The 18,842-nt window shown below is 42.9% G+C and overlaps 1 protein-coding gene across 1 annotated transcript in view; it reads right to left on the bottom strand.

The window, feature by feature from the left end:
* SNX9 (sorting nexin 9) overlaps positions 1-17,856 on the bottom strand; it is a 68,270-nt gene extending 50,414 nt beyond the window's left edge. The window contains exons 1-3 of the mRNA XM_049653124.1: positions 17,497-17,856; positions 14,682-14,756; positions 13,280-13,405 (exon numbers count right to left, since the gene is read on the bottom strand). Of these exons, the coding sequence (XP_049509081.1) occupies positions 13,280-13,405; positions 14,682-14,756; positions 17,497-17,574 (279 nt within the window). The 5' untranslated portion in view covers positions 17,575-17,856. The remainder of the gene's footprint in view (positions 1-13,279; positions 13,406-14,681; positions 14,757-17,496) is intronic.
* Between the last annotated feature and the right edge of the window lie 986 nt (positions 17,857-18,842).

The raw sequence follows: 18,842 nt of genomic DNA, 5'->3' as shown, positions 1-18,842 counted from the left end.
AGGTCTTCATCCTCTTCCTCGTCCACCTTTTATGGTACCAAACACCCCCTAACGCAGCCAACCATGTGACTGAGAACCCCTCACTGGTGCTCGCCGCCCCTGGAACAGATCATCGGTCAAGTCTCAGTGACCAGCTGTCCTAGGGGCACAGCCCCGCTGCGCTTCCTGTTCCCACCTAGCCCACGCCCTGTGTCTCCATGCCCCAAGACGGCCCTCGGTGAGATACTTCACCTACAACCATCGCCTCACCTGGGGAAAAGGGTTACGTCACGAGGTTTTAAATGTTTATTTCCTCTTGCATTCAAGTTTGAATTTTACCTTATTTATGGTAGGAGAAGGAGAAGATGAAGAAGGTGGTGACTGGCTGAGACTTTCAATACAACCAATCTGAGCCAAAATATCCACCTTAAAACAAAAGAAGTGCTCAGTAAACGGGGCAAAGAAAGAGCACACCCAAGCTTCTAACTAGAAACAGCAAATTCATGGCAAGGCTAAGTTCACCAGAAAATTCTAGCATGCTGCTCATTCCCAGACATTCCATGCAAAAAGCAAAGCCCCAACTGTGTATTAGTGGGTTGTCTTCAGTGCATATTCTAGAGACTGTTGTCCTATCGCGGTATTACTAAAGCACTAAAAATAAGCAGAAGCAGCACAGAAGGAACGGAACAAATAGCATGCGGGTCATACATACAGCCGATGAGAAAAACCCCAGAGGAAATGCAAAGTCAAGCTGTTAAAAACGTCAAGATGCCGAGCCAGTGCTTTCAAAGCCACCAGACACGTGAGATGAGCGAAGCCACCCGGCTGACAACGAAGGAACTGCAGAGTCACAATGGAACCCAGCAAGCCCAGGTGAGAGCACAGAACCCGTGAATGCAGGAGCAAAGGTCTCCGGTGCGTGCTCCTGGCTCAGTACGCAGCGTCGTTGTGGGAACACGTAACAGATCGGCTCCCATGAAGCTACTCGACGCCCAAACTGGCATCGTTGTCAAGAGGACAACTGCGGAGCCCAGTGTCCAGGCTTTGAGCCCACTGTGCAACTACCCAGTAGGGAAGTCATTACCAGAACATTCACGTGGTGCTACGAGAATGCACTTTTCACTCTCCAGGTAGGACTCTCTTGTTAAGTAAGTGGTGGTATTATTTCCATTTTATAGATACAGATAAACTTGACTTTGGAAATCAATTAATACAAAGGAGGCCATCAAGATGATCCAGTTTTCCACTTAAAACTAAAACTATTTAAAAAAAATACAAAATATATGAAGCAGTTTTCCAATCATTGGGCATCAGACAATAAAGGACCTGATTCTGCCTAGAGAGACTTTCGAAGCCACAGATTAGGGATGAAGAACCCACACAAAGACCAGTGGTCTCTGTGAATTGAGAAGACAGAACTGGCAGCCTGGAGCGGAGGGCCAAAGAGGAAGAGAGCTGCACAGAGAACCATCTACGGACCTGGGCCCTGGGCTCACACTAAGCAGCAGACCACACGCAAGGATGAAGTATCAATCTCTCGCATCAGATGGTTCTCGCCGGCCAGAGTGGAAAACCTCACGAGTCACAGGGCATCGGGTACACTACTAAGAAGGGTTTGCCTCAGTAGGCAGGCAAAAATACCCCTAGATTAAATGTTGCTCTGGTCCCACTTCAAAAAGCTTAAAATAATGTGACAGGATTAAACTATTTCTAAGTAACTTAACTGTATACCAGAACAAGACCCAAAAATATTTATGGGAATACAAAAATATCCAGCATATAACAAGGTGAAAATCACAAGGTCTGGCTTCCAATAAAAAAAAAAAAAAAAAAAAAAAATCACCAGGCATGAAAAGAAGCAGAAAAATATGAACCATGGATAAGAGAAAGACCAATCAATCAAAGCTGACCCAGTAATGACATAGATAACAGAACTGGCAATATTTAAGAGCAAGAAAGCTTCCAGATATCGATGAGCTAGAGGAAACATTTTGAATGGGCTTCCAAGGGGTGACAGTTATAAGCCTAAAAAAGAAAAACCCACTCTGGTGGAAATACATTGAATCAATGTAAACCGCTGGGTCCACAACGATACCAAAACATAAATAAATAAATAAATAAAGATGGGAAAACTCATTTGTCACTACTTGAGGCAGCTATTAAAACAACTTCTTACCTGGAAAACTGGGAGTTAAAGGGAAGGAACTAGATATCTATACCTAATTCCAGCAGAAATTGTTTCCCAAGGTAGCTAACTAGCTCCAACTGGTAAAGGAAAAGAGCTATTTTACAGAAGAAAGCCACCTCTTACAGTGTGGGAGAAACAGCCTGACTGATTCAGGCAAGGCTTATCATTGGTGGTAAACAAATAGGAGAATGGTTACCAGCACTGAATCAATACCAGACAGATGACCTTCTGGTCACAAGGAAACAATGTAACTAGATAGTGGAAGCACAAGACTGTCATCAACCTGACCCAAGGTCATTGTGATCAATGACCAGACACTACGTCTTCTGAGGTGATATTGCGTGAATATAGGATATCCCTATGGTATATTCTTGTCTCAAATGTTCAATTTGAATCCACTGAGCCTTTAGGTACAACTTCCAATTTGTAAGAAGTACAGAGGATAGAGGAACAACTTGAAGGACACCAAAGGAACAATGTGGCAAATCCAAAAGACTGGAATTCTACAGTAAAACTAAGTCAGAATAAAAAAGTAGGGATTGTGCTGGAAAGAAAGGACCCATGTGAGGGACATAATGGACACAACCAGACATAACGCTTGGTCCTGCACTGAACACCAGTTCATAAACGAGCTGTAAAGGACATTCTGGGGGCTGCTGGGAAAATTAAAAGTGGTCTGGATATTATGGCAGATGAAAATTTACTGAAAAGGAAAGGATCGTCAACCTTTAAAAGGTTACAAACAGCAGGTACTCAATGTGTCTCATCCAGGTAAGCACGTGGGTAACCATGCTCACGCAGGGAAAATAAGGTATGCACCAAGGTGTAAACAGTAGTCATGCATGGTGTGGATGTGACGTTTTTCTTTTTGCTGGCCTGAATTTTCCAATTCTCTACAGTGTTTATGTACTGCTTCTAAAATGATAAAAGGTTACTTTAAAAAAGTATTTTTAAAGAAAATAAAAACACTAGTCTGCAACCGCTGACCACAAAATGAGAGGTTCTGGTTTTGTTATATTTTGCTGTATTTTCTTCTATATGACATCTTGAGGGGGACCTGGACCAGTAAGAAGCAAACTCCTACTTCTGACAACAGGGCAAGGACTTGTGTGGGTGCTGAGATCTGACTCATTCACTGGTGTCCCAGTAAGCAGACAAGATGTGGTGTGAGAAGGACAACCTTCACTGCACACATCACAACAGCATCCATATGGGAGCAGCCGGGACAAGATGCAGAGAAGGGCAATGACGCCACTGTTTCTGTGTCCTCTGAAACTAGGTTGGATACTGAGAGTGATTTAGGTCTGAGGATTAATGAAAAAGAGAACATGTCTTTCATTAAGGTTGCTTTTTTTTTTTTTTTGCATTTTTATAATATTCATTTATTAGTTTCTTGATGATAATTTGAAATAATTTGAGAAAAATAAACTGTAGCATTTTGTAAATATAAAAATTAAGTGGTATACTCCCAGTTGGTAATTGTAGGTTTGTAGTTTCTTTTTTTTTGATTTAACTTTATTTTTTATTTTTTAAAATTTACATCCAAATTAGTTAGTATACAGTGAAGCAGTGATTTCAGTAGATTCCTTAATGCCCCTTACCCATTTAGCTCATTAAGGTTGCTTTCTATCTGGCTTTCTACCAAACCAGCAAACAAGAGTACAAAGGACATACAATGGCTCAACAGAAGTCAATTCATGGTCACCACTCTGGCTGCCCACCTGGTTCCTTACAGGAGATGCTCAATCAATACAGGTCAGAGTAGACCACTCAGTCTGAGAAGTGTGCCAGGTAAGAGGAGTCCTGAATCACGGGCTCACTGCCCTTCTTGTTTGTACCTTGGAGCAGAGACAGTGGAAGCATTCCAGGGCTCCCGTAACACCACACACGGGATTTCTCGCCGTGCCTCCCTCACATGCTCGCACACTCTGTTGTCAGCTGGCCTACCCTGCCCTGACTTATCATTCCACTCTCCCCTCATACATGGTCTCCTGCTTGGAAGGAAAGATGGAAGGAAGGAATTTTGTAACTAGAAACGTCCAGGGCAAGACTTTGTCCAGGGATAAGGAACAAAAATGAAAAGAAAGTTGCTTGCTCTATGAAGGTTGAGGCTTATTATAGTTTTTCTTCTTTCGTTTTTGTAACTCATCTGCTTGACCGAGGTACTAAAGCCTTTACCTGACATTTTCTCCTTCATCAGATTGTAATGACCGTGTGCCAACTGTGTCAGGAAAAGGGAACAGAAAGCAAAGACTGTGGTTTCTATGCCCAAGAACATTTCAATAGTTTCTGACAACAATTTAACTCTTTTTCTCAAAAGAACCTACAGTAGGTACAAAATCTCTTATGTAAAGAGCCTAGCCATTTCTACTTGGAATGTTTAAGAATTTGAAAATTTTCCTGTTTTCTTGTTTATAGATCTTTTGTTCAGAGGAAATTACCTAATTGTAATTCATCTAATTCAGATAAACCTTGACTAACTTCACAAAACCACTGGTCAGAATATAAAACTTGTACCTTCTTTTAAGAATGAGGCTAGATCACAAGAACCAATGAAATCCATTTGCACTAACTGCAAATGACCCAAAAAGTACAACGGGTTTAACAAGCCCTTTGTTAATTCATATTCTGAACCCACAGATGTCAATTCCAGATATTTATTTTTTAAATACAGAATATTAAAACAGTACAATTCATATTAAGAAATGGGGACAACTGGAGGGTGCCTGAGTGGCTCGGTCGGTTAAGCGTCTGACCCTTGATTTCAGCTCAGGTCATAATCTCACAGTTCGTGAGGTTGAGCCCCACATGGGGCTCTGTGCTGACAGTGCAGAGAGAGATTCTCTCTCTCTCCCTCTCTCTGCCTCCCCTGCTTGTGCTCGCTTCCTCTCTCTCAAAATAAATAAAACATTCAAAAAAAAAAAAAAAAACCACACACACACACACACACACACACGCACGCACAAAAGAAATGGGGATATTTGTATTAGTTTAGAGAGTTTACTTATTTCGTCAGCACGAAGTCTTAAGTAATATTGGTAGCTTTATGTCCCAAATAGGATGAGGCTACGAGTAACCTCCAGATGGATCTAACAAAAGTCCATGCAGGACAGGCTTATGGACACTTGTGATGATGGGCCGTGCTAGAACAATGCTCACTGGCCCTTCACCAGAGCAGTTTTAAGGTAAAAAACAAAACAAAACAAACCCTTTGCTTCTGTCATTTGTTTCCTATTAGACGAAAGCAAACAACGACAAACCACCCTAAACAATGAATTTCATAGCATGTACTTTTTTTTTTAAGCATTTTATTTTGATTTTTTTAGCGTTTATTTATGAGAGAGGGAGAAAGAGAGAGAGAGAGAAACAAGCAGGAGAGAGAGAGTCCCAAGCAAGCTCCGTGCTCAGCATGGAGCCAGACGTGGGGCTCAGTCTCATGAATCATGAGATCATGATTAAGCTGAAACCAAGAGTCAGATGCTTACGTGACTGAGCCACTCAGGCGCCCATGATAGCATGTAGTTTTGGAAAGGTTCCCTAGGTGCATAAAGCTGTCTTATGTAAAGCAAGGAACCGTGATCAATAAAGCATGGAAAATTAGTATCACTAGCCTAATGCAGTTTTGGGGAGAAATGTCAACAGATCCTTTAAACAGATGTATACAACCTTCCTTACAAAGCTCCGTAAGCAACTAAAAAGAATTCACATGGGGGTGGGGAGACAGAGAGAACCTTTCCAATAGGGTTTTGTAAAGAGGAAATCTCAATAAGAATTATGAGAAGTCTATGGCATTACAGATCTCATTTGAGGTAATGAAATAATAAGCAAACTTAATACCCATGTGACATTTTCTTTTGCTGATTTATTTTTAAATGGTCTACAAAATGGCCTTAAAATGGCCTAAGCATGGATTTGGGGGTGGGGGGGGGTGGAATGAGAAAGGGAAATGTAGTTCCAACATAAAATTACTATGGTCTTCCTTATCCCTTAACCAACAAAAAAACCCTTCATAACAAATATCATTACACTGAAAATCTCTGAATAAAAAGACGTCATTTCCCTAAATACCCATTTAACTTTGAGCATGTGTTTAATATCCAAATGGTTAAAAGATAGTTAACAATCTCAGTGGGTCTCCTGTAGGAGAACGAGCTACTTCTGACTGGGAAAAACCGGTGGGTGGTAGAATGAGGTGCTATGGTGGCTCCCAGTCCCCCAGTCGATGTTGAGAACACAAACCTCCCTAGAGAGAATTCGGGTTGGACTCAGTCAATCTCATAACACTTTCCATTGTAAAATACCTTTTTAAAAAAATTGTTCATTTACTTATTTTTGAGAGAGAGAGAAAGAGTGTGTGCGTGAGAGTGCAGGGGAGGGGCAGGCAGACGGGGAGAGACAGAATCCCAAGCAGGCTCCGCGTTGTCAGTGCAGAGCCCGACACAGGGCTCGAGCTCCTGAACCAGGGGATCATGACCTGAGCTGAAATCAAGAGTTGGATGCTTAACCGACTGAGCCGCCCAGGAGCCCCTGTAAAATACTTTTTGCTGTATTGACAAATGAACCAAAAAATCACTCCCACGTTTGTAGAGAACTGTATTATGGTGCAAGGCCTCAGAGAGGTTATGGGAATAGAAAAAATAAGGCAAAATCTCTGCTTCTCACCAAGTTCGCAAGTTTATAATTAAGTAATATAATCTGTGATTAAGAATCACAAATAGCACAGAGGGAATCAAGAAGAGAGAATGAAAGACACACACACACACACACACACAAAAAGAGGCTTCATAAAGGACATGATATTTGAACCTAACCTTGGGGGCTGGGCAGACTTGAAAGATGGAAGGAGTCACTCTATCATTCTTGGAGGCAAAAGCAAAAGATACAAAGAGAAGGTGGGACAGCATGGGGTCTATCTGGAGAAGGGCCAGTTTGGCTGGAGCCTATCATAAGGACAAAGTAAGGATGGGGCCATGTGGAGGAATCAGACAAACATAACAGGTTGGAAAAAGTCTCGTCGCACCTCAAGTTCAGATGCTTTTCTTACACAAGTTCCCTACCATGCATTGTTCAGTGTCCACCTGTCCCACTCTGACAGGGTAGTGGCTACCTGCTCGACGGATCTCTCTCGATGCGCAGAAGGGGTCACTTGGTTCAGGAGGCGACGGGGGAGCCCCTACAGTTTCTCGAGCAAAGAACCGAAACACTTAATCATCTTATCGTAGAGGCAGTGGTGTGTAAGATACTGTCATGAACAATTATTAAATCTCTATCAAGTACTACATTACATACTTGAGAAGCAGCTCTCCATTTACTCATTCCTACAATCGTACGAGGTTTCCCAGATGAGGAAATGGAGGCATGGAAGGGAAGAAATTTACCTAAGTCTCACGGAAGTATGAGGCCTGGGATTAAAAGCGAGGGTTTTTCCTGCCCTTGCCCATGTAAAGGATGCAGGACCCTCCCGTCAGTAACTGTGGCTGCCAACGGCACTTGGCTAGGGTTTTATGAAAGAAGGGCAGTACGAGCATGTCAGAGAAAGGAAATGGGAAAGGGAGAAAGAGAAACTACTTCTGTGGGGAAATGAGTGATTGTGCTCATGCTCTGAGACACAGAAGGGATAGGCGGACGGAGACGTTCAACAAGAAGCCGGAAAATGAGCAAACTGAAGAGAAAATTCGAGACTGGAGACAGGCATAGGGGAACATCCACGTGGCAGGAGAGGGAGAGGTTGGAAGAAACCAGTGCAGATGCATGAGAACACCCCTGGAAAAGGGAAGAGGTGAGAAAAGAAGCAAAGTATTTATTAAATGTCTTCCGTGTACAACACCACTTTCTACAAGGGGCCTAATCCTGCAATTCCAGAAGCCACAGCTCACACAGCGTCACATTCAGGTCTGGTGGCAAGGCTCTGGTGCTTCCCACTATGCCACCCCACCCTGGGGACGGTGCTGGTGGCAGGGGATGAGGAACCCGGCAACAGGAAGACAGATTCATGGGGAACTGGGAGGCGGTGTGGTAAAGACAGAAGCAGTTCATCCCAGGGATGTAGATCTTGCCAGTATTTCAAGATAGAAAAATAAACCTCTCAAGTCAAAGGCTTCAGATGAAACATCTAGTTTCACAGAACTTTTAATTCACGTGTAATCCCTATTGTTCTTCTTCAGAAAGTACAGGGGTGTCTGGGTGGCTCCGTAGGTTAAGCATCTGACTCTTGATTTCAGCTCAGGTCGTGATCTCACGGTTCGTGGGTTCAAGCCCCACGTTGGGCTCTGCGCTGACTTGTACAGAGGCTGCTTGGGATTCTCTCTCCCTCTCTGCCCCTCCCCCTCAAAACAAATAATAATAAAAAAAAACTTAAAAAATTAAGTACAAAACTTCCCATTAATTTCTCAAAAGTAAATACTCCACAGAAGCAGCCACCTCCGAGGTTTGTAAAGATCTATAGTGAGAAGCTTCTCAGAATCAAAGCAATGGTGTAACTGAAACACTGATAACTGGGTGAAAACCAAGACTGGGGCGACTGTCCCCACACACGTCTCTGAATGGCGGCTGGTGGCACAGCTGCCACATGAAACGCTCTTGCAGCTGGAAAATACCAGATAAGTCCCTAGTAACAAAACTAGTATGAACCACTAGAAACTATTCTCCTTTTCTAAAGGTACTGCAATAGTGGTCCTCATCCACCTTAAGATCTGTATTAGAGTAAGAAAACAATGAGAATTCGATTCATTTTCTGGTTATGCTTCAATAAATGTTCTACACACAATTTGCATCTGTGGTGTGTGCGTACTCAAGCACGGGAAAGATAACATTACTGATGTGCTTTTAAAAAAGAATCAGATGTGGGGCGCCTGGGTGGCTCAGTCGGTTAAGCGGCCGACCTCGGCTCAGGTCACGATCTCGCGGTTCGTGAGTTCGAGCCCCACGTCGGGCTCTGTGCTGACAGCTCGGAGCCTGGAGCTGCTTCGGACTGTGTGTCTCCCTCTCTCTCTGCCCCTCCCCCACTCACACTCTGTCTCTCTCTCAAAAATAAATCAACTTTATAAAAAAAAAATTGTTTAAAAAACAACAGACGTCCACACCTGTACATCTAAACCCACACTCATGCTTCCCACCATGTGGCCGCCCTGGGCTCTGCCTGGCCAGGTCCCTATGGTCAGACGTGTGTGTCCCCATGTCCTCATGTTGGACCTTGCACGGTGAATCTGCAGCCCACGTGGCTGAGTCCCAAGAGGAGCTCTATAAGTAAACTCAGAACTGCTGGGGCACAGAGTAGATGCATTTTAAATATTAATGCATGTTACCAAACCGTCTTCCAAAAGGCTTTGTTAATGTATCCTTCCCCCACCTTTGCAGCAGAATGCCTATCGGCATATTCCTTTCCTCACGTGGGGTATTAAAACATTTTAATTCTCTGCTAATTTAATAGCAGACACTAAAAATGAGTATTTTCCTATATTTATTGGCTGTTTGTACTACTTTTCCAATGAAAAATCTGTTCCCACCCTTTGCTCATTTTTTTTTTCTCCTGAGCTGTTCATCTATTTCTATAGATTTGCAAGAATTCTTTGTATGTTAACAGAATTAGCCAGTTTCTGTGGTATGTGCGAAATATTTTTCTAGTTTAGTATTACTTTTTTACTTAAATGCATCCATTCTTTCCTTAATGGCCGCAAGACACTGTGCTGTCTTTCCATATTCCAAGGTTATGGAAAAAATGTCCTTGATATTCTCTCCAAGTACTTAAAAAATAAACAGCTTTACCGTTTTCCAAGCTAAATTGTCCCAACAGATTTAAAGAACACTGCATCATATTCCTCTGACATTTCCAATCCTAGTCTATACCACAACCAACAACTGGACTATGTTTTACAGGTAAGGGATCCCCCCCCCCATGAACTAGTAAAGGGAGAAAAAGATCACAGTGGGTCATTGTGATAAAAGCACCCTGTTATCTCCTCTACACCAGTGACTGCATGACCTCTGCAGCTGCTCAGTAAGCAGCCAGAACCAGAAGGTACCTCAAGCACCCTGAAATGAGGAGTTTTAAGAAAAGCCCAAGGAAGTGCTTTTTACATATTAAATTACAAATTTATGAACTAATTACTCTGACATGTAGGACAGATTAAGAATACAAAGTCAAGGAAGGGTCAGACAGATTAAAAAATAGCAGGCTCAAAATAAGCTATTCAAGGAGATCTGCAGACGGATAGAACCTTTTAGAGAGATTAAAAAAAAAAAAAGATACACGATTTAGAGGAAAGATACAACAGTCAGAAAGTTGGATAACCAGGAGCTAAATGCAGGGCTTTAATCTGCGTGTGTGGGAAGAAAGCCAAATTTCAAATCATCGGTGCCGAGGACAGCAGACAGATGCTGGTTCGGAAGTGAACGGTGTGCGGAGGGGACAGGGGGTGTGCCCTGCACGGCCTGACCGGGGGACAGAGAGAGCCGGCGCCTCTGACATACTTGTCCTCCAAATCAGACTGACCTCTGGGAGAGAACACAGTGCCAGAGTAATTAGAAAATCCCAAGAGGCACATCCCTGGGACAAAAACGGTATTTTCTCATTGACATCCAGAAAATGAAAGAATGAGTAAACCCGACAGCAAAAGTTTTAAAAGCTACTAATTGGTAATGGCTGCCTGGTTTCTTGGGTCATGACAGTTTTCATGGTATGTATGAACATCATCACCATTTTGGCCTATTTAAGTTATTTTCCTATCCCAGATAACCGAAAGCATAGACGGTTATTAAAAATATTTTTACTTGGGGCGCCTGGGTGGCGCAGTCGGTTAAGCGTCCGACTTCAGCCAGGTCACGATCTCGCGGTCTGTGAGTTCGAGCCCCGCGTCAGGCTCTGGGCTGATGGCTCGGAGCCTGGAGCCTGTTTCTGATTCTGTGTCTCCCTCTCTCTCTGCCCCTCCCCCGTTCATGCTCTGTCTCTCTCTGTCCCAAAAAAAAAAAAAAAATGTTGAAAAAAAAAATATTTTTACTTGATTTAAATTAAATCCAAATGCTCAGTTAATTATGGTCATGCTTGCTTTATTCTGTTACTTCTAGTTTAGTTCACTTTTTCTTTGCTTTCAAAGGATCTGGCTAGATTTAGTATGTCCGAACGGATTAGGAAAATCCGACTTCGAAAAGGGGGTTATATTTTCTTCTAAATAACCTGGAAGAAAAAACATTTACACTTATGCTAATCCGTCTGTATTGCTACATTTAAACACCGAGGAAGCTATTTCACACAGGACAAGACTGGAGCCTGACTGCAACTTTGTGTGCAGAGTGCTGCAGCCTATCCTGAGATAATGATTGATGTAGGTCCTTGAATTAAAATAAGACGAATTGGGACGCCTGGGTGGCTCAGTCCGTGGAGCATCCGACTCTGATTTCGGCTCAGTCATGGTCTTGCGGTTTGTGTGTCGGGGCCCCACGTCCAGCTCTGTGCTGACAGCAAGGAGCCTGCTTGGGATATATTCTCTCTCTCTCTCTCTCTCTCTCTCTCTCAACACTAAAAAAATTAAAACAAAAATAAGATGAATATTTCCATCTTTTGTCTCCTTCATTTATTCTACGATCATCTGAACATCATTCCCTTTCATTAAAATGTTCTCTTTTACTCAGTGCAAACCCATTTCCCTGAGGTTTTTGTCTAACTCAGTGAACTCAGCTGGTTGACTTTGCGCCCAGGGGACGTCTGGCAACATCTGCAGATAATTTTGGTTCTTACAACTGGGGGCAACGGGATGTTACTGGCATGTAGTGAATCAAGGCCAGGGGTGCTGCTGAACATCACAAGCTGAAGCTCAGTCCCCAGAGGTCAACAGGGCTCACGCTGAGAATCCCTGGGGAAACTTCAAGGAAGGTTTAACTACCATGGCTTCACAGTTTAAAAAATATTATTTTATTTTGTTGAGAGAGAGAGAGAGAAAGTGCAAGCAGGAGAGAGGGGCAAAGGGAGGAGGAGGAGGAGAGAGAATCTTAGGCAGGCTTCGCACTCAGCACAGAACCCAACATGGGGCTTGATCCCACGACCCCGGGATCATGACCTGGACTGAAACCAAGTGGGACACTCAACCGAGCCACCCAGGTGCCCCTAACTACTACCGTCTCACATTTTATCTTGCGTAGTCTCTAACTGCCCAGGGTCCTCAGGTATTACAGAGTTACAAAATATAGGCAAACGCTCAACTGTGGTGATCACTCTGCCTCTGAATTTTAAGTATTTGGGTCAGACTAAGTTGTAACTCAGGATGTCCATCAAAAGCTATCTAAAAATGTGTAAAACCTGCAGTTAACATATGGTAATAGCACTTGGAGAAATTCTCTCGGAAGGTTAAAATATAAACATTCTGTACGCAAATAATTCTCAAGCGATACGACTATTAGGCTTCACGTAATTCAAAACCTTTTTTGTAGTTAAAGAGTATCACGAAATAACATCCCCTGAAGCCGAGTTGCTTCTAAAGATTTAGGAAGGGCAACATTTTGATGTCCATCTTCTGACTGTTCGTGCTGACACTCGCCCAAGGTAATCATTTTACAATAACTGGGCAGAGTCACCTGAACTGGTCAAACTTCCCTTAAAATCAATGTAGAATTTCAGTGTATTTTTCCCAAATCATCCCACTATTGTAAGTCTTCTAGAAGCAATACAAGATACCGAGTGCTAAGTGCTGGATTTGCAGCCACTGTTACATGCGTAGTGTCCACAAGACGAGGGGGCTCTGAGAGTGTAACGACCATGTCAAGGTCTGAGAAATCGTCTCCTGTTGCAGCGGAGTTTTGACACAGATCACCTCAGCACAGGACCCTGCTTTTCTTTCCCCACTTGAGAGGATATTTGTACCTTACAAGGTCCGTGTTCATATCATGCCAGACTTTTAAAAGCAACTCTCAATGAACACCCTGCATTCTCTCTTATAATCATCTTTAAAAAGTGTTTAGCCCACCTAACAGGCAAGTTCTTTGTTAATACCCAACAGAAACGCCACACACACATCTAACAGCTATTTTGTTTATGCTTTCCGGGGATGGCAATGGCTCGGAGGCATCACAAGCTCTCACAGATGCGCTGTGCTCAGTCCAGCCAGATGACGGAAGACTCACCTGGTTATTACTGTTGGCAGCTGATGAATTGGCCTGAGTGGCACTCGCTGACAGAGAATCGAGGAAGGCTTGGTCGGCCACTGAATTTCCACAAGAAAATGGGTCTTTTCCATCACTGGGCAAAATCTGAATATTAGAAAGAACCACAGTTACTTTCATAGATTAGGGTTATTTCAGAGTTAGAGTCTGAGGGCAAGCAAGAGTTGTCATCTATTATGGAAAAGGGGTTTATATTTTTAAAAGGTAAGCAAGCCCCAGAACATCTGTATTAACCATCCCTTTCTAGAAGTATGCAGAGTTCTAGAAAATGCAATTAATGCCAGCACTAACTTAAATCCTTAGATTTTTCTCATTCTTGTCTATTTTTAGAGTCCTGAATACACAGTGCACCGAGGTAAAGCACAACATAAGTATAAGACAGGTGGACTGAGTCCAGGGGCCCATGAACCCTGTGGAACTCTACAGAAGAGGTTGGGGTACATGCACGTGCACATATTTCCGAGAGAAGGGCCCCAGATTTCATCAGATTCTCCAGAGGGTTCAAAACTCCCCACCCCAACTCTCGATCAGAACAACAGACAGACAGTCTTCCCATTCTGCAGGCAGTGCCCAGGTAAACATCCTCCCAGGGCATTATTCCTCTCTGCTGGAGAGGAACCATAGGTACCTTGTTCTTGTTCAGTTTTACTCCCAGGGCACCAGGCCACCTTAGTTTCAGTCACCTGAGTGGAAAGGCAAGCTCAGTACCCAGGACTCAATTTTGAGTGACCTACAGACAACCAGCAGGGGGCGCCAGGAGGCTGGCTCAGGGTGGGCTGGGGGGGGGGGGTGTCAGCTGAGTGGGTGTGTCCCAGGCTGGGAGGCTCCTCCCAGATGCTGTAACACTATCCTTGGCATCTATGGGAACACAGCTTAAAACCAGGCAATAGGTCCCAGAAGTTAGTTCATCCAAGGCCCTCGGTCTATGGAAATGGGGAGAAGGAACTGAAGAGATATGTCCGGAACCAGCAAAGAGAAAAGAGAACTACTTCAAAAAAAAAAAAAAAAAAAAAAAATCTTTTTAAACTTTGTGAATGAACTCTGTAATGTAAACAGTATTATAGGCAGCAGCTATTACACAATATAAACACAGGAAAAATAGGGGCATTTATTCAGAGTACTTAAAAGTTGCTCTCCCTAAAAGGAACTTAATCTAAATATGGAGTCACTCTTTGGAGCACAGGTCTATAGGTAATATTTTTTCTTAGTTCTACTTCAATGTATTGTTCACATTTTACATAATTACCAGGTATTACTTTTACAGTGGAAACTTTCTGATTAAAAATAAAGTTGCTACTTTCCATAATTCATAAAAAGACGTTTGACAAAGACCAGGTTTTACTATAGGACAATAAGTTCTTACTTCGACATAGTCTGTGGGAACAAGCCCTCGTTCTCCTTTGCTGTTTCTTCCTTCTAGCCATCCTCCACCAACATCCTAGTAACGTTTAAAAAGAGAAAAGAAAAAAGACCAAGATTACAGTTGGAGTTGCCTGCAAAATTTTGCTTCGGGAGTTGTCATACAGGAAAAAATAATTAACGTAAAGCTCTTTATTCCCACTGATCTAACACTGTTCAAAATTTTAAATTCCTAAGGCTTCTCTTTTACTTTAGAAAATGATATAATCTGAAAACATTAAACAAGTAATGAAGATTGCAGAGTAGCCTATTCAACAGAACAGAATGCCATCATCGTGTAATTCCTTTCTATTTATCGGTTGGTGGCAGACTGGTGGCAGTCGGTTCGCAGCTCCGACTGTCAAGAGGCAGAAGGATACCACCCCCTCTGGAAGCCGTGATGTGCTTGGTGACCTCTATGGCCAACAGAATGAGGTGGAAATAATACGGGGTGAGTTCAGAGTCTGGCCTCAAGGGGCTTTGCACACTTTTTCCAAAAGAGCTGCTGTGGGAATAATCTGGGTTGCCGGATGATGACAAAAAAAAGGCCCAATTTCCTTGTTGCCCCAACCAAAGTCAGCCACCAGGAGGGGAATCGCCAGGCACATGCGTGAGCGCAGGTTAAAGCACTTGGCCCAGAGCTGCCCACCAGGTGACTGAAGACAGGAGAGGCATCTCAGGTCAGTAGAACCATCCAGCCAACCCATAAGTTCTTGAGCAAAGTGGCAAAAGGTTTTTCGATTAAGCCACTAAGCTTTGAGATTGCCTGCTGTTTAGGAAAAGCTAACCGATCCATGGTTCCTTAGCTCTTCTGGATAAACAATATTAAATAATAAAGTCCTCTAGGGGCGCCTGGGTGGCGCAGTCGGTTAAGCGTCCGACTTCAGCCAGGTCACGATCTCACGGTCCGTGAGTTCGAGCCCCGCGTCAGGCTCTGGGCTGATGGCTCAGAGCCTGGAGCCTGTTTCCGATTCTGTGTCTCCCTCTCTCTCTGTCCCTCCCCCGTTCATGCTCTGTCTCTCTCTGTCCCAAAAATAAATAAACATTGAAAAAAAAAATTAAAAAAAAAAATAATAAAGTCCTCTATACCAGAATTCCCACTTTCCAATCTATTATTTCAACAAAGACCTACCTTTTCACCTTATAATAGTAAGAGTTGTCATAAGTTCATAAATCGTGTCTTAGTTAATAACTACCTGAATCTAGATAACACATTCTTCTTCAAAAATCACTTTAAGCCACAACTTTGTCCATTTGTAACCATGACAGCAACTTAAATTCAATACTATTTTACCAAGAAACCAAGATGATTTCTCCATTAAGAAAAATCAGAAGGGTAAAGAATCTTTAATTTCTCCTATGATTAAAAATAGGGCCTAGTTACTTATCTACACCTGGTGTATTATCTAAAGCTCATATACTGTTCCTACCCAGTGATTCTTTTCTGTATCTAAAGCACAGAAGACAAGTTTTGAAAACAGTACCTATATTAAGAAACCATCATTCTCTTGCTCATTCGCTGTCCTCTGTCCCTGGTCTCCGTGCTGCCCTGGATCCCTCCCACCTGGGGGAGCCCCAGCATCTCCCCCTTTCCTTCCCAGTGCCTCTCGGTTGTCCTGGCAACCCTCCTCACAGGCTACTCCCTGAGGTGTCCAGGGAGGTGGCCTATTCCCAGCTCTTACCCCCAGCTCGGCATTTCCATTTTTATGATGCAAAGCTATAGGGAAGGGCTAATTATTCGCTTTTCTTCAAACTCCACACATCCAACAAGAAACTCATTTAACCTTTCCAAAGAAGCTCTTCTTCATGACTCGTATACTTTAATAAATTTACCATTCTCTTAGGTTAAAGGTCAGAGCCAAAAACCTTATGGATCCTTGCCTCTTTTCTCCCACCAGTACCTAACCTGGCACCAAGTCCTCTGGGGCTGACTCCACAAAGCCTGCCGTGTCTAGCTTTTTCCAACTCCTGTTGCTACCGCCGAAAGGCGCATCCCCAGACTCCAGCCACACCAGTTCGTTCAACATACCTCTGCTAGGTTAATTTCCCTGAAGTGCAGGTGTCATCTCGCCACCTGCCTACGACAGCATCAACAATAAAAACCAAGCAAAGCTCTTAAAAGAATCCACTACTTACAGATGAAGCCCAAGGTCTACAGCTTGGCCCACAGGTCCTATCCGATCTGGCTAAGAGCCAGTTTTCTTAGCCTGTCTGCTACTGGCCTACGTGTACCCTGTACCCTTGGGAACCCTTGTTTATGTGTAGTGTTCCCAGCAGAGAGCAAGAGCAGAGGCTCAGAGGCTCAACAGATGTGGCTTTGAATCCTTGCCCCGCCACTAACAGGCAAAATGATCTTGAGCAAGTTGCTTAACCTCTATGTCTCATTACCCTCATTTGTAAAACAGAGATGAGAAGTCCTTAGCTCATGGAGTTCATGGGGAAAACACATTCAAGAACACACGTGTAGTATCAGCCAAACATCTGGCTCGTAGGGCTGTCAACCAACAATAGCTGTGACTTCCAAGAAACACTGAATACGTTCTAATCTCTGTACCGTGATCTGGCTGGGATCTGGCTTGGATGTCTCTTTCCATTTCTGTCTGATGGAACCCCATCCAACTACCTTTAGAGGACTTAACTTTTATCAATGTTTATAAAATAGAGTCTTACCTCATCATCAATACTTCATAAGCACCAGAAAAAAAATTCGTGTCGGTGTGAATGATCAATTTATTAAATCCTTAAGAGACAATCGGGTTTAAACCTAATAGTTGTCTTACCGGATTTGTAATTGTGATGATTTCTCCTTCATTAACCGTCAGTTCGTTATTTCCAGGTTCAGCAGCAAAATCATACATAACCCGAGCCTATTGGGAATAGAGACAAGCAGAGGAAGTTACAAACATAAACTTAACAGTAAAAAAAACAACCTTTATTGTCCACTTTGTAAACATGCTGGTAATGAACAAACACTTCATGGCTGTGGTTATTTTGAAATAAAGGAAGACATATCACCAAAATGATTCATCAGCCCTATTGTGAAGAAAAAGGACACCAAGAATGAGAGCCCCTACTGTTTTGGAAAGAAGAAGGGTGGCCCACGCTGCATTTAGAGATCAGCCCCCAAGGTGTTCTCAAAATACACTTGTTTCATCGGCGGGGGTGGGGGGTGGGGAGGGGTGGGAAGCACACCTTTTCTTTAAAGAGGTGAGAAGTGGAAATAGAGATATCCGTTCATTCTGGGCCCACTCACTCTCAGGGACTGAAAGAACACACACACACACACACACACACACACACACACACACGTAAGATTCATACATGTTTAGATTATTCCCTGGCAGTGAAAATGTTCACTATGCTTTATCTAGAGCCACTGGGATGAATTTTAATAATGCAGTACCCCTGGCCAACTGAACTCAGAATTTCAGATGTGGGTGGCAAGATGTATTTACATACTTCTACTAGAATACTTCCTACTATGCAGTGATCTACACAGGGCTGTGCATACTGGCCAGGTAACCTAACAGCTGTGATTTGCAAACGTTCCCTGCAATAAAATCGTAACTTCGTGGAAAACTGACTAAAGGAAAGCTGTTTTGGTTGACGTGAGCAGCTGTGCAGAATTCCCAGGAATTCTGCCACGCACATATTCCAAGACAATCAGTGTTGTAAAAAACATGTCTTATATATACTTTTGTAGTATTTAGTGAATATATATTTTTAATGCGCTTCAAATTCTAAATATTTGTCTTTCATGGATTATCTCATAAAAGAAGGTCCATCATAAACTGGGGATAACATGTACCTAGGAAGCATAGGGTTTATTTTCAAAGTAACTGTCCCAAGCAGCAAGTTCAAGTATATGCACAGGGCTAGTCAAACAGGACTAATGGAACTGCACTCACTTAACAAATATTTACTGAACACCCACCATATGGTGAGAACTGTTCTTGCCAGTGAACTCTCCCCACACTTGCTTAATGATGCCTGAAATCCTTAGAACAAGGATTAAGGATTCACATCTAATGATAAAAGGTTAAAGAAAAAAAAAATTCCAAATACTAATTTATTTTGAAACCCATTAAGAATAATAAGATGGACTGACGCATGAAAATGCAATAAA

Source organism: Panthera uncia, assembly GCF_023721935.1.
Source record: "Panthera uncia isolate 11264 chromosome B2 unlocalized genomic scaffold, Puncia_PCG_1.0 HiC_scaffold_24, whole genome shotgun sequence".
Taxonomy (NCBI): domain Eukaryota; kingdom Metazoa; phylum Chordata; class Mammalia; order Carnivora; family Felidae; genus Panthera; species Panthera uncia.
This window is presented reverse-complemented; position numbering and strand designations above follow the sequence as displayed.